Source organism: Calypte anna, chromosome 33 (genome assembly GCF_003957555.1).
Source record: "Calypte anna isolate BGI_N300 chromosome 33, bCalAnn1_v1.p, whole genome shotgun sequence".
NCBI classification, from domain to species: Eukaryota; Metazoa; Chordata; class Aves; order Apodiformes; family Trochilidae; genus Calypte; species Calypte anna.
Genome location: NC_044275.1, coordinates 429,892 through 445,764, shown reverse-complemented (window position 1 = coordinate 445,764; position 15,873 = coordinate 429,892). Strand labels below are relative to the sequence as shown.

The following is a 15,873-nucleotide window of genomic DNA, read 5'->3' as shown; positions in this document are numbered from 1 at the left end:
GAGAGAGAGAGAAAAAAAAAAAAAAAAAAGAAAAAGAAAAAAAAAGGAGGAAAAAAAACCGGAAAAAAAAAATAATAATAAAAAAAAAAGAGGCTGTTTTGGGGGGATGAAATATTTCTGACTTTGAATGTGCGGATGAATGTTTAGCGTTATAGGCAAACCCAGCAAGCGTTTTGGGACACGAGTCTTTTCTAAAATGCAACTAAATAAAAGAAAGATGTTTGGGGGGGTTGTTTTCTCTTCCTTTCTTCTTCCTTGTTTTCTCCTCCTCAGAAAACAAACACAAGAAGTACTTGAATTTTTATTTTTATTGAATTTTTTTTTTTAGTATTTTATTTCATAAATTAAACTTATCCAGTATTTTTATTTTTTAATCCCGCGAACTCGTGAGTGAATATTTTGTACAAAAGAGAGGAAAAAACAAAACAAAACAAAAAAAAAAGACAAAAAAAAAAAAAAAAAAAAGACTGAAGGGAATATGGCTCGATGATGTTCTGTCATGGTGTTGAACGTTTCTGCTGTACTTATTTGTGTATTTTATTCTCGTCTCAGAACCGTTCTGTAATCCTGTTATGTTCGCTATTGTAGAGCAGCTCTATGTAAATATACCTAACGTCACAAGAAAAAGGAAAAAAAAAAAAAAAAGGAAAAAAAAAATCAGCATGTAGATGTCTTTTTATTTAAAGCCCTTTGGAGAGGAGCAGCCCCGGGGCTTTGCCAGCCGGTGCCGGTGCCGACCCGAGCATCCCCCGCAGCAGGAGGAGAACAGAGATTTTTTTTTTTTTTTTCCCCTTTCTTTCTTGTCTTTCTTCCCTTCTTCCCTTCCTTGCCATCCCCAGCACTTTTCTATTTCACAGCCCCGTAATAAAAAGGCGCTGAGGTAAGGGTTCTCTGTGCCATCAATTTTTAGATTGGGATAATTAATTGTACTAATTTATGACCCCGGGCAATCGAAGGATATGTTAAAAAAAAAAAAAAAAGAGGGAGAGAGAGACTAAATATGGATGCTGGGAATAGAGGATCTGGCAGAGGCATCCGATGCTGCCCCCCATCCAAGGGGGGGCTTCTGACTCTTCGGTAGGGTTGCCAAAAACTTGGAGGTTTGCTGGAAGTGCTGCTTCCCGCAAGGCAGACCAAGAGAAGGAAGGAAGGGAAAAAAAAAAATAAATTAAATATTGGAAGTGGAGAAAGGCTTGGAGGAGGTGGGGGGGGAGGTTGGGGGTGAAGAAAGAGAAATAAAGATGTGGTGGGGAAGCAGGCAGATTTTTGGGGGTAAAAACGGGGGGGAATGGCAGCACCCCCAGGCACTTCAAGGTACAAGGGGGAGATTAAAATAAATAAATAAAAAATATATATATAAAAAAGGAAAAAAGGACAAAAAGGAAAGGAGAGGAGAGGGGGTGTTGGTTGTGGAAAGGTTAAACCCCCCCCGTGCTGGTGCAGAGAGAAAGCCGCTGCCCACACCGCCTGGAGCCGGGGGGATTCCGGGCTCCTTCCCTGGGCTGGTTCCAGGCTGCTGAGGGAGAAAGGAGAGGCAGGAGATTGTCTAAAAAATGAGCAGCGAGAGCTGTTTAATCATAAAAACTTGTTTATAAGGTCCCTTTCTTTAATGAAATGAGTGGAGCAGCGTTTTAAGCTCGCTAATCAAAAGCAGAGCAGGCGAGCGAGGTAGGTTTGTCGCCCTCGTCTCCCCCGAAATAAAGGAAAAAAAATAAATAATTAAAAAAAAAAAAAAAAAAGGGAAATAAATAAATAAATTTTAAAAATCTGGAAGCGATTACTTCTGCTGATCCCATAAAATATTGCTCTTTAATATTTCTTGCTGAAGCATTTGGAGATTTCTTTTCCTCCCCTGATTTGTGTCCTCGCTTTTCAAGCGGGGTCTATTTTTGTCACCGGAGGGGGACAGGAGCACCGCGGTTTGTCCGCGGAGACATCCCTGGAAGCAAGGGAAGCTAAAAAGCCCTTTTACAATCCCAGTTTTGTGCTAGGTCTGTTTGGAAAAAAAAAAAAACCCAACACAAAAAACCCACAAAAAAACTAAAAAACCCACAACCCAAACCTTAACGAGCGCAATGAAATGGTCAGGTTAGAAAACATTTTAGCAGAGAGGAAGATTTATGGGCCAAAAAAAAAAAAAAAAAAAAAAAAAAAAAAAGAAAAGGAAGAGGAAATCTTTCCATCTAAGTCATGTCAATGCTTTTTTTATTATTATTTTCTAAATGATTATTCTTATGATTATTTTTTTTCCTCCCTTCTGCTTCTCCACTTCCCTTTCTCCTGCCTTTAATACGGAATAAAATCCTGTAAGGTTGGTGAGCAGCTCTTGACGAGGAAGACGGGGGGGGGGGGGAGGAGGAAGGGTTGAGAAATCATCCCGGCTTTATCACTCTTAATTAAAAATGGGTGGCGAAATAAAATAAACCCAAAAGATCAATCCCCATCCTCATTTGGACAGGACTTTGGGGGCAGTTTCGGACCCGGCTCTCCGGAGGGGCTTGTCAGGAGCGTTTAGCGATGTTGAAAAGCCGTGATGTATGGAAGTTCATTTTGGCCCCCCTTTCATTCCAGCGGATCTCATTTCCAGCCTGCTCCCACCCCCCTGCCCCCCCTTTCCCTTTTCCCCATCCCTTCTCCCTCCCTCCTCAACCATCTCCCCGGCCAGACCCGCGTAAGAGCCGCCGGGCAGCGCAGGAGATGCCCCTTTGTCTGCACCGAGCTGCGGGTTGGGGCTTTCTTTTGTTGTTGGTGGGTTGGGTTGGGTTAAAATCCTGCCGCAGTTTTAGTTCATGTGCAAGGCCCCCGGTATCCTCAACATCTCCCCCTCCTCCTCCTCCTCCTCCTCCTCCTCTTCTCCCCCGGTGAAGGGTTACACCAGTTATAAAATGCCATTTGGCCCTGCTGGGAGGCTGCGCTGGTGTGGCTCAGCCATTGAATTTCTCCTCCGCGGCAGTCAGAGGGGGGGGAAAAAAAAAAAAAAAAAACAACCCACAAAAAATAAACAAACAAAAAAAACCCAAATCACCCCCCCAAAAAAAAAGAAAAAAAACCACAAAAAAACAAAAAAAAAAAAAAAAACCACACAAAAAAAACCAGAAACCACCCCTGACCGGCTCCAAATAAATAAGAATATTAGTGATAAAATAAGTGATAAAATATATCCACACGCCGCGGCCAAGCGTTCCCGGGCTGAATGTATCAAAATGCTTCAGTTTCGGGCATTCTTTGACATATGGCGCGTGTGTGCACACGCATACTGATACAGCTATTGTGTGCCGGCGCTTGTGAACACGCACACGGAGTCCTGCCCGCGGAAAGATGCGCTAGCAGCCCTGGGAGAGAGGGAAATCAAATCAAAATCTAGAAATATATATGTATAGGCGAGGAGATAAGGTCCCGGGGGGGGGGGTTCTGTTGTAGGTTTTGGGTTTATTTGGGATGCGTGTGTGGTGGGTGTGTGCCCGGTTTCAAATCCTTTTGTAAAAGGGCACAAAACGCCAAAAAAACGCCAAAAAAACAAAAAAACGACAGGACCCTCCAGCTGTCCATAGGTACATTTCCGCAGCCAAAAAAATGCCACTTTTACAACTCTGTTTGTCTCCCTGCTATGCGGGGCTGAATAGGAGGGAACAAAACAGGACCCTAGATCTGGCTAGACGTCTGGCTTTAATTGCTTTATGGTTTAAATAAGGTGGGTGCTCTTCTCTTTGAAACCGGATTATTGGAATGTTTTGTCTACAAGCTACAAACAACAGACCCGCCTCGGATGAAGGGGGAAAAAAAAAAAAAAAAAAAGGGAGGGGGGGAAAGGAAGAAAAAAAAAAAAAAAAGAAGAAAATCAAACCCCAACGCGACGCTAAAACTGATAAAAGAGGGGAGGTGGGGAAGGATGCACATCTGGTGGGTTGTTTGGTCCTGCGTGAGTGTGATTTTTTTTTTTTAATTGTAGAAAAGGAGGAAATGTTTGGGGGGGAATTAAAAAAAAAAAAAAAGGGGCGGGGGGGGGAGATTTCTCTCTTTTCTCCTTTTTTTCCCCCCCCAAAATCGGAGTTTTTCTCTCCCGCACCCTGAGTCTTTCTCTGGAGGTGGCGAAGTGAAGCAGCCCAAAGCCGGGGTGCTAGGAAGGGATTCTGGGTTACAAACCCCCCCGCGGGGTTATCCGCGGGGGTCTCCGCACCCCTAAGCCCCCAGGCCCCGGCGCTGCGCCCCTGCACGGCCGCGAGATGGCGCTGTTGCCCAATGATAGCGCGGGAATGCGCGCGCCCCGCGCCCGCGGAAGGGACAAGGAAAGGGGGGGAGGATGGGGGGGACACACAAGGGACAAGGGGAGCAGGGGGGCACGGAGCTGTTTGTCTTCCCCCCACCCCCCTTTCAAACACCGCGCATCGTGCTCCATAAAAAGAGGGTTTTAAAATTCTGTAATATCATTTTTTTCCTTTTTTTTTTTTCCTTTTTTTTTCCCCCCTGCGCGGAGCAGCTCTGGGGGCTGCGATCTGACAGCGCGGGGGAGAGCGCATAAATGCATCAAAAATGCTTGCGCAGAGAAATTGCCTATTTTGAAGTGGTTGTGGGTTGGTTGCTTGTTTCTTTTTTTTTTTTTCTCCTTTTTTTTTTTTGGTTGCTTCCTCTTTATTTACGCGCGTCACGTATCTCACCCAAGCCTCCTCTTTTTGGGGTGGGGAAGGAGGGAATGACATTTTTTTTTTCAGTGAAGGTCAGGGCAAAGAAAGGTTGGGGGGGGAGGGGGGGAGATAAAATAAACTCGGGGAGGGTACAAAGAAACACCTAAAAGTCCAATAATCATCCAACCCCCCCCTACACCCATCCCTGCACCTAAACACGGCCAAAACTGTAAAGACAAAGAGCAGCACTTTCCCCAGACAGTAAATATCAAGTTATTTTTCCTTAAAAAGCAGAAATCAATTGTTTATGTCTCTTTTAATTAAATTAAGGAGCAGGGAAGGGGGGGAAGGGGGTTTCGCGGCCCCTAAAGGGAAATATTCATTTCCCAACCCCAAAGTACGATCCTGCACCTTTCCTCCCTTGTATCCAGGGATAAGGATCAGGAAAAAAATGCATTATCTCTCCCCAATCTAAACCCCAACTGATCTGGCAACTTTCTGTTTGGTTATTTAGCTTTTTACTTCCTTCATTCTCTCTCGGCTGCCTTCAGAGCCCGGGCAAGGATTTAAAAATAGAAAAAGTATTGATTAGGGGAGGAAAACGGTCCCCCTGATTACAAGCTGTTAATTAAGGAGCTTCTGTCCCTAGCTGCTTTTTTCTTCCTTTTTTTTTAATTTATTTTTTGGGGGGGAAGGCAAGGTTTCTCGAGGTAAAGGATAATTTAGGGGATGAGGTGGGTGAGCTCTGGAAAAAAAAAAATCATATAATCCCGGTGCCGTCCTTGGGGTTTTTCGGGTATGAAGACGCAGCCACTGTAGGTTGAGTATTAAAAAATTATTTTTTCACCCTAGGAGGTGAATAAAAATAATAAAAATTAATAATAATAATGTCGCTGTTCTCCTGCATAGTTCATTGTCTGCTGACGGGGAGAAAAACCCCACCACATGTAGTGGAAAAATACACCCTGGAGGTATGAAAATCTACTAAAGGTGGACTGGGTGGCTACCGGGTCTTTGGTTCTTCTGGAGAAACGTCTGAAAAAAAAGATGAAGAAGAAAAGAAGGAAAAAAAACACAGTTTCAGGCTCACCAAGAGGTCTGAGCCACCCATACCTCCAAAAAACCAGAGAACGTGACCTTTACTGGGCAGAAAAAAAAAAAAAAAACACCTCAAACCAGCTTGGCGAGCCAGGAGGTTTTTTTTTTCCTCCCTCCAACACTTGAAATAATCGCTCAGAGTAACCCAGGTCCCTTCTGAAAATAATTAGGCTGCTTCTTGGCTTGGGGGGGTTGTTTTGCTTTGTTTTGTTGGGTTTTGTGGAAGGGACATGAGGGAAAAATGTGACGGTGTGTGGACTTTTGGAAGGAACACGAGGGTTGCTGACAACACTCTGGTTATTTCCTGGGTTTGCTCCTTTTTTAAATTTCTTTTTATTGTTTTCTTTCTTTTAGCGAAATGTTGGTGTGGTGTCTCTCCCCCCCCCTTTCTTCCCCCTGAAAAATTAACACGAATCCTGGTTGTTTAATGTTATTTTTTTTTTTTTTTTTTTAATGAGCTGAGTTTCCTCCATTCAGTCGTAAAAATGAAGTGTCCGAAGGGGCTGCAGCGAGTGGTCACTTAGGGTGCAAAAAAAACTGGGAGAGAGCAGCACAAACCCCCCTCGCAAAGGGAAAACCCGAGGAAAATCTCTATGATGAACGGCAAAATCATAATAATAATTAAAAAAAAAAATAAATAAAAGGCCGGTGGTTATTTTTTTACAGGCAGGCACAAAAGGCAGCACACACTTTCTGGCTCACTTTGCCTCCTTCTCTCTCGTCCAAAGTCTTTAAGCAGGGTTCTACTTTAATCCCTTGGAAAAAACCTTTCCCTCTTATTTCCCTCTTATTTGGTTTGAAAGGAAGCAAGAAAGAAAAAGGGGGGAGCCGGGAGAAGGAGTAAGGGGGGGGATGGGGGGTGTTGTGTGTGGGAATTAATAATAAATAAGTCCCCATAATTTTCTGCCTTTATTTTCTTTAAAGAAGGACACCAAGGGCAGCCAATCAATACGGAGCCGCTTCCCTCGCCCGCTCGCTCCCGTTTTGCTTTTGTTTGATCCCAATCTCCCAACCACCAGCACCACAATAACAACAACGCAGGCACACGCCCCCCCCCCCCCACCCTCCTTTTCAACCCCCCCTTTCCTCAAAAAATAAATTTCAAAGCCAAATTATAGAGAGATACAAAAATCCGGGCTCAGCCACTCCAACCACACCATAACCCCCCCTTTCCCCTCCCCTTCTTCCCCTTTTCTACCCCACTCCAGGTGGGACCAAACCCCCCCAAACCCCCCAACACAATAACAACAAAAACACCACCAGGGGCAACACCCCCCCCCCCCATCCTCCTTGGTGACCCCACGGGAGGGAGAGGGGGAGTGGGCGATGCTGAGAAGAAGCTCACCCCCCAATTTTTTTTTTTTTTTGGGGGGGGGGGTTGTTGTTTTGTTTTTTTTTTTTCTTTCTGGAGGGGGGGGTTGTGTTGTGGGGAGGGTAAGGGGGGGGCTGCATGGGCTCCCTTTACCTGTTGAGGTTACCTAGGCTGACCTCCCAGCGCATGTATTCGCTGCCATCAGTGAAGAGGCTGCTGCTGGGAAAAAAAAAAAAAAAAAAAAAAAAAAAAGGGGGGGGGGATGGGGGGGTTGTGGATGTGGATATTAATGCGCACCTTCACCCTCCTCCACTCATTAGGTGTGGGGCCCCCCCTTTATCCGGAGGGTTGTGTGTGTATCTCTTCCCCCCCCCTCCCGGCACAGACCACCTTTCCTTCATCCCAACCTTCCCCCCCCCCCGCAAAAAAAAAGAAATAGAGCCCCCAAACGCTGTCATTTGGCTGTCTCGGCGTGGCGGAGGGATGTGTATATATCGCGTGTGAGGGGAGAGAGGAGGGAAAAAAAAAAAAGAAGAAAAAAAAAAAAAAAAAAGCCACACCACCGGGATTTTGAGGAATTTGCCTGTGGTGTTAAAGGGAAGGAGCAGAGTTACAGAGAAATTGAGAGAGAGAGCTCTACCTACCGACAGATTACAAGAGAAGTCAAGAGCACCGAGAACCAACCGTACAGACACACAGAGGCACCATGAAACGCCTTTGAGATCGCATTAAAAAAAAAAAAAAAAAAAAAAGCCACTCCATATAAAAAAAAAAAAAAAAAATCAGGACTTGAGACAGTCCAGGGACAATCTCGCACTAATCTAGAATTAAAGCCGTCTTTTTTTTTTTTTTTTTTTCCTTTTTTTTTTTTTCCTTTTTTTTTTTTTTTTTTTTTTTGGCATGCGAGGTCATGAGTTCCTACTTTGTAAATCCTCTCTTTTCCAAGTACAAAGGCGGTGAATCGCTGGAGCCAACTTACTACGACTGCAGATTTCCACAAAGTGTTAGCAGGAGCCATGCTCTCGTGTATGGTCCGGGCACTACTGCTCCCACCTTCCAGCACCCTTCACACCACGTCCAAGAGTTTTTCCACCACGGAACCTCCAGCATCTCCAACTCGGGATACCAGCAAAACCCATGCGCCTTGGCGTGTCACGGAGACGCTTCTAAATTCTATGGATATGAAGCTCTACCGAGGCAATCGCTTTATGGTGCTCAGCAAGAGACGACTGTTGTACAATATCCTGACTGTAAATCGTCTTCCAACAGTAACTCTAGCGAGGGACAAGGGCATTTAAATCAAAATTCGTCTCCCAGTCTCATGTTCCCATGGATGAGACCTCACGGTTAGGACCTTTTTTTCCTCCTCCTTAAATGTTTTCCTTTCTTTTCCTCTCTCTTTCTCTCTCTTTCCTCTGTCTGTCTGTCTATATATATATATATATATATATTTATGTATGCATATACAAGCACAGACATATCTCTAAACATGCCCAAGCACACGTATGCATACATATATATATATATATCCATAAAAATATAAATATGAAGAGGTGTAGCTGTGAAATAGGGGGGGAAAATGGAGCAATTTTGTGCTAATGTTTCTTCTTTTTAGGCAGAGCTTTTGACAGCAGTTACTAGAGAGCCAGCAAGGTGATTCCCTGCAAAAGGCTTAAATCACAATAAAGTAAAACTTGTTTTTTTTTATTGCTTGCCTTGAGGATAGGCAATAAGATACAGCTCCCACGAGGTTATTTGCATGTTGATAATACACTGCTCTTTAAAATGTCATATAGCCTTTCATAACCGCTGGGAGAGGAAGCCTGAAAGGTGGGAACTTGTCTGAATATTACTAAGACTTTACATCTGTTTCTTAAAGCCTAGAGATAAAAGTTGAAGCAGAAAAAGAAACTTAGCTCCGAGCTATGGGGTGGGGTGGAGAACAGTTTGCTTTCCTGGGTTAAAAAAGAAAGGAAAGGGGAAAAAAAAAAAAAAAAAAAGAAAAAAAAAGGGGGGGGTTTGTGGGAAATTCAAAATAATTTGGGCTCAATGGAACTTCGCTGATGTGAAGTCCAGATAATTGCCCAGAAAGCGAAATACTTCAAAGTACAAGTTTCCCCCCAGCCTAAGGACCAAGGTTGCCTCGAAGCCTCGTTAATTCAAACCATGTGAAGGTTGGTGTTAATTTTCAGGACAATCAGAGCTCCAAAGTTTCCCCCCCCCCCCTTCCCCGAATCCCAAGAAAAATAAAAAAAAAAAAAAAAAAAAAAAAAAAAGAGAAGGGGGAAAAAAAAAAAAAAAAAGGGAAATAGAAAGGAGTTCTGAGTAATGTGGGGAGGATGTGGCCCAGAGGCTGGGAGATAGAGGGAGAGGAAAACACGTTATTTATCGAAGCTTTGACCTAGAGGGAGTCTCAAGGATGCAATGATTGCAAACTGGAGCAGAGGATTTGGCTGTTTTGCGAATAGATTGGGGATTTTTCTCCTCATAGAACCGTGCAGAAAGGAGAGCAGGGACTCAGCTGCACAAACCTCAGGCTTTCTTTCTTTCCTCGATTTTTTTGTTTTCGAGTTGGGGTTTTTTTTTTTTGTTGTTGTTGTTGGTGTTTTGTTTTGTTTGGGGTTTTTTTTGTTTGTTTGTTTGTTTTTTGTCTGTTGCTGCAAATGTCTCTCTCGACTTGTTTTAAATACAATCTCGGTGTTTGCACAGGCAAATCCTCAGCTCTGGCTGTGTGTGTGTTTGTCAGACACCCAGCCCGGATAGAGAAAAAAAAAAAATTAAAAAGAAAAGAGGGGGTGTGGAGGGATGGGGGTATTTGACAGAAAATTCCCATTTTCAGGGCATAAATATTAGGAAATAGGAGGACCCTGAGTGTGTGTTTTGGGGAGTAGCGTTTGGGAGAGGAAAGAGGAGTTGGATGTTTTGAGGGGAAGGAAGAGTGAGAGAATGAAAGGGAAAGAAAGAGAAAAAGAGAGAAAGAGAAAAAAGAGGAAGAGAGAGAGGAAGAGAGAAAGAGGGAAAGAAAGAGAGAAAGAAAGAGAAAGAAAGAGAGAAAGAGAAAGAGAGAAAGAGAGAAAGAAAGAAAGAGAGAAAGAGAAAGAGAGAAAGAAAGAGAGAAAGAGAGAAAGAAAGAGAGAAAGAAAGGAAAGAAAGAAAGAAAGAAAGAAAGAAAGAAAGAAAGAAAGAAAGAAAGAAAGAAAGAAAGAAAGAAAGAAAGAAAGAAGAAAGAAAGAAAGAAAGAAAGAAGAAAGAAAGAAAGAAAGAAAGAAAGAAAGAAAAAGAAAGAAAGAAAGAGGAAGAAAAAGGAAGAAAAAGAAAGAAAACCAAAGAATGAAAGGAAGAGGGGGGGAAAAAAGAGGGGGTGAAGAAAGAAAAAGGAAAGAAAAAAGAGAAAGGAAATAAAAGGAAGAAAGAAAAAGGAAGAAGGAAAGAGAAAGGAAGGAAGGAATGAAAAGGGATGGGGAGAAGGAGAAAGGCTGGAGAGGCTTTCCTGGTGAACAATGCACCTTTCAGAGGAAAATCTGTATTTATTATTATTATTATTTTATCAAACGGAGCTGCCCACCAGGACTCCCCCTCCAGAACCACCTCTAAGGAAACTGGAAAGGTCTCTTTTGTGAATGAGCTTGACACCCACCCAGCTCCCTGCACCCAGCCAGAGCTGAGCCCTCCCCAGGAAGAGCCAGGGAGCTGCCCCCCACACTTCAGACCCCCAATATCAGCCCGATGCTGATCAATCCCAACCCCTCGAGTCGCCTTCAGTGCTTTTAATATGCAAAATACCGAGAGAAAAAATTAATTTTTTTTTTGTGTATGTGTGTGTTGCTTTTTTTTTTTTTTTCTTTTGGGGTGGTTGGTTGGGGTTTTTTGGGGTTTTTTTTGCTTTTTTTGGGGGGTGAGGGGTGGGGGGCAGCATCTTCCCTAGGAAAAGCGAAGCCAGGGGGGTCTGGGATGGGGTGGGGGAGCAGAGAATGAAGAAGTTATGTGATGTTTGTGTCCTATAGCTCCCGGAAGACGCAGTGGCAGACAAACTTACAGCCGGTACCAGACCCTGGAGTTAGAAAAGGAGTTCCTCTTCAACCCGTATTTGACACGGAAGCGGCGGATTGAGGTCTCTCACGCCCTGGGACTGACCGAGAGACAAGTGAAGATCTGGTTCCAGAACAGGAGGATGAAGTGGAAAAAAGAAAACAATAAAGATAAGCTGCCGGGGGCCAGGGACGAGGAGAAAACGGAAGAAGAAGGGAATGAAGAAGAGGAAAAGGAAGAGGAGGAAAAAGAAGAAAGCAAGGACTGAGTTCTCAGCCCCTTGAAGTCTCGTTTTATGGCAGATGATAAATCGAGATGTTTACGACGGTCATTTGCTTTTATAGAGTATAGAATGGAGAGGCTCACACAGCAGTAACTACCTGTCAAACAGTTGTAGCCTTTTTATTGTCATAGAAACTTCCCCTACTTTTTCTCTTCCCCCCCCCTATTCCTTTTTTTTTTTTTTTTTTTTTTTTTAATAGCTGCATTTTTAGTTCAGCAAAGTCGGCTTGATTGCCAGAGCAGGGGAGGGGAAAAAAAAAACTATATATAATAATAATAATAATAATAATAATTAATGGCCCAGCAAAAGCCAAACTCCCCCCCAAACCCCCTGAACCTCAAGAAATGTCCCTGCTCGTCCCCTGCGAAGCTGCACCCAGGGCTGGGAGCACAATGGGAATTTTTTATGGGCAGCTTTGCCTTTTTTTTTAATTTTTTATTTAATTTTATTTTTTGGCTCTGTTTTGGGTTTTAAAGCTTGGGGTTTTTTTTGTTGTTGTTGTTGTTGTTGTTGTTTTTTTATTTTTAACCTCTCCCCAATGACCCCAGGGGAAGTGTGAGGGTGTTTCCACCTTCCCCTCTGCCACCCCCTCCCCAGATTTCTATAGGGTTGAGGCTTGTATATACCTGGATAGGCCAAAATTAGCATCCCAACCCCTTCCTTGGTTTTTCGAGGCGCTGTTTTACCCTTCGCCTGTGTGAGCACTCGAAATTCTTCCTGTACTACCTAAAAGGGGAAACCTGCAATAATTATCAAAGCTATTATCAACAAGGGGCTTGACATATCCTAAATTTCACTTTGTCAGGATTTATTTAAGCGAGAGAGCGAGCGAGCGAGCTGTGTTTTTGCCCTGATGCAAGCTACTAAGTAGCATAAAATAATAATAATAATAATAAAAAAAAAAATACAGTAATAATAATAAAGAAAACCAACCAACCAACCTTGTATTGTACTTTATCACTACCTATAGAAGGAGTCATGCTTTGAAAGTATTTGTAATGCGGTTTTATTGTCGTTTGTTGCTGCTTATTTTCTTGAAAAAAAAAATAAAAAAAATAAAAAAATAAAAAAAAAAACCTCCCAACAACTGAAACTGCCTAGTTGAGAACGCACAGTATTGTATTATTTTATTGTGCTTATAAAGTAGTGTAGAACTAAATTGCACTGAATGTATAGTTATCTATTTGTCTTGACTTATCTGTTAATGCAACATGCTCGGAAAAATAAAAAAAAAAAAATAAAATTGTCATTTGTTTTATGTAAAAAAAAAAACAAAAAAAAAAAACCACCAAACATAGTTCTGTGTGTTCAAACTCTGAATGTAGCAATTACCGCCAGAAATAAAAAGAAAAAGAAAAAAAAAAAAACCCAACCACCCATTCCTGGACACCGTGGATTTGTATTGTATACGTGAGACATTACGTAAATAATAATAATTATAATAATATTAATAATAAGAATAAAAGATTTTAAAAGGACTGCGTTGCTCTCTCTCTGTGTCCGCATCCCTCCAAGACCTCATCCTCCCGAGCATCTTTGGCAGACTTCAAAAAAAACCCCAAAATTGGGGAAGAAATCCGAAGCATTTTGGCTCCTTCCCCCCCCACCCAGCAGCGGAGGTGGCTGGGGAGGGGGAATTTCCCTGCAAAAGCTGATTAAGAACAAGGGAGCTGCTAATTGTCTGCTTCAACCTGTCGGTCCGCCAAAAAATAAATTAAATTAAATTAAAATAAAATAAAATACTGGGACAATTTCATCCCTCTCCAGGTTTTTCTTTCCTGTGGGCAAAGCTTCTTCCAGAGGGGTTGGGGGGGGGCACAAAGTGCACCGAGGGGGTGAGATTGGGTTTTTTTTTCCTTCTCCCAACTGGGAAGTGCCATGGGAAAGGGAAAGGGCTGGGAAGTGCAAAGCCTCGGTCCTTGCCTGGCCCTGGGCTCCAGGAAAAGCTTCTCCGACCAGGACCCGCCGTTTCTTTATCCTCCCTTAACCTGACCCCCCCTGTCCCCCCCTTTCCCCGGCTCCTGGGGACCATCCGCTGGTCGTGGGCGATGGGAGAGATGGAGAGAGGTGGGCAGGAAAACCTGCCCGGAGCCCTCGGAGGAGCTTTGGGTTGGGGGTAACTCATTTTCCTCTGGGAAAAGAGCTCGAAAGGCACCAAAAACGAAGTGAAATAGGCGAGAAAAAGCTTTAATCCCTTATTTATATTTCTATTTTGCCCAGGCGCAAAGTCCCCCCTCCAATTCCTCTCTGCTTCCCCATGGCCACCATCCCGAAAGTAACACATCCTTTTATTTTACTACTATTATTATTCTTAATATTACTCTTTATTATTATTATTCTCATCATATTTCGCTGTGTTTTATTCACTTTATTTTCTTTATTTATTTTCGCTGCTGCCTTCAGCTCTCCCTCCTCGGAGAGGGGATGAACTTTAGGAAGATTCTATTTCGAAACAGAAATATTTCTCTCCCCCCCAGCCTCATTTCGATCTTTATTGAATTGTCAAACCGGGTCTTTCTTTGGGCTTTGTGGGATTTATTTCTTTTTTTTCCTAATTTTTTTTTTTCCTCCTCTCTCCTGATCAATGGGCTCCATCATCCCCAGATGCAGAAATAGACGGGATGTTTTCCCAGATATTTGGAGATAAGGAAGCCCCTGATGCTCTGAGCTCTGCCTGGGAAGGTTCCTCTTGGGGGGGTTGCAGACATTCTTCCCCCAAAACCCCACCAAGCTTCAAGGATTTAAATGCCTCAGGGCTTGAAATTGCTGCATTCTGCCCAGGAGGGCTGGGAAAAATACAAAAAAACCCCAAAAAAAACCCCAATAAAAAAACCCAACCTAGAGTTGGGCGAAATGCAGGGAAATGGGACTCGGGTGGGTGCACCCACACCCACCTCTGCTTCCTTTTCTTCCTCCCCCCCCCCGTGAAATAAGGATGAGGGAAATCCAAGGGGTCGGATCCTGAGCGGGGATGGGGCTGAGTCCCCGCGGGTGCGCAGCTCCCGTGGGTGCCCACTCGCGAATAAGGTACCAGGCAGAGCTCCCCCCTCCCCATCCCCTCCTTCACCGGCGGTGTTCATCCCAAAAAATAGGTTTTAAAGCCCTCCATAAGGGCGATTCTAGACTTTTCCATGTCGAGGGCAGGCGCGGAAGATAAGCGGGTTTATTAGCCATTAAAAAAAAAAAAAAAAAAAAAAAAAAAAAAGAGTGGTTTATTCTAACAGAGCTTTTTGTTTGTTTGTTTCCTTATCTTAGGGGGGGGATATTTCTCCAGCTTATACAACACGGGGTTTTATTTTCGTCTCTCCCTCGTTTGCTCTCAGAGGATAAATTCCTGCTCGTTCATTCCAGCGAGAAAAAAAAAAAAAATCTGCAGAAATCAGGGGAAATACAATATAGTTTCTGTTCTCTTACTTAAAAAAAAAAAAAAAAAAATCGAGATAAAAGCTTGGCATAGAAAATATCCTCCCAAAAAGGGGGGGAGAGGGAGGAAGGAGAGGGAGAACTTCCCAAAGTGCTTAAAAATAATAATAAAAAAGGAAAAGAAGCTGCATCCGCACTCTATCCATCATATTTAAATCCACAAATCTAAGTAGTTTCCCCCCGAACGAGTCCTCCAGAATGACATTTATCTCCCCAAAAGGGTCTGGAGTGAAATTATTGAAAGTAGAGCGGCAGCAGTTAGTTTGGGGGGTAAATGTTTATGTTCTGCAGGCAACACAAGAGAGTCGCATCTTCAGATGCCATCCAGTTATTTCGGTAATCGCTCCATCATTTCCCGAGAAAAAAGAGAAGAGAGCATTTTATGGGGGAAAGTAATTTGAGAGAAGATTCGCTCTCCACAAAGTGGCTTATTCAGAAATGATCATAGCTTCGGTATTACTGAAATTAGACTCATCTCCCCGCCTGAAGTAAGAAATATCGTCCTATTCCAGGCTTTTTTATTAGCCAATCAAATTTCCTTCGGATCTCCGTTTTGTGATTTGTGAAAAAGATAATTCCTCCAAAAGCTGAGTTTGAGCATATTGCTTATTTGCCCTTAATTTATTATTCTAATCACAGCCGCCGCCGCGCCATAACGCGGCCATTAGGCGAAAAAATTCGTTTAGATTTTATACTCCGAAATGGGCACGGATTAGATTGGAGAGGCAACGAATTTCTGGGGCATTAAATTTCTTTTTTTGTGCGCGGGCGGGCGGAGGAGAGAGGGGAGGGAGGGGAGGAAGATGCGCGGGGACGGAGGTGCTGGTGCGGAAACTTTGCGAGCTGGATTTGTTGGAGAAAATAATGATAAAAAAGATATTAAAAAAGGCAATTCCGCCTCATTTATTTTGTATCTCCTCTTATTTCTACCCCGCCCGGCGTTTTTCTCCTCCCCATCCCCGTCAATAATATTGGGAGAGTTTTATGGGATAAGGGGGGGGGGAAGTGATGGAGGGAGCAAAACGATCGCTTCCCACCCCATAAAAAAAAAAATCCTTTTTAGCGAATGCGATCCCAGGTTACTTTCTGCCTGGCAGGATCAAAAT

At 43.3% G+C, this 15,873-nt stretch overlaps 1 protein-coding gene across 1 annotated transcript; it reads left to right on the top strand.

The window, feature by feature from the left end:
• Window positions 1-7,942: 7,942 nt before the first annotated feature.
• On the top strand, window positions 7,943-11,329 carry HOXC8 (homeobox C8). Its single transcript, XM_008502895.1, has 2 exons — window positions 7,943-8,378; window positions 11,037-11,329. Exons 1-2 carry the CDS (start codon window positions 7,943-7,945, stop codon window positions 11,327-11,329), a joined length of 729 nt encoding a protein of 242 aa, XP_008501117.1.
• The last annotated feature ends 4,544 nt before the right edge of the window (window positions 11,330-15,873 follow it).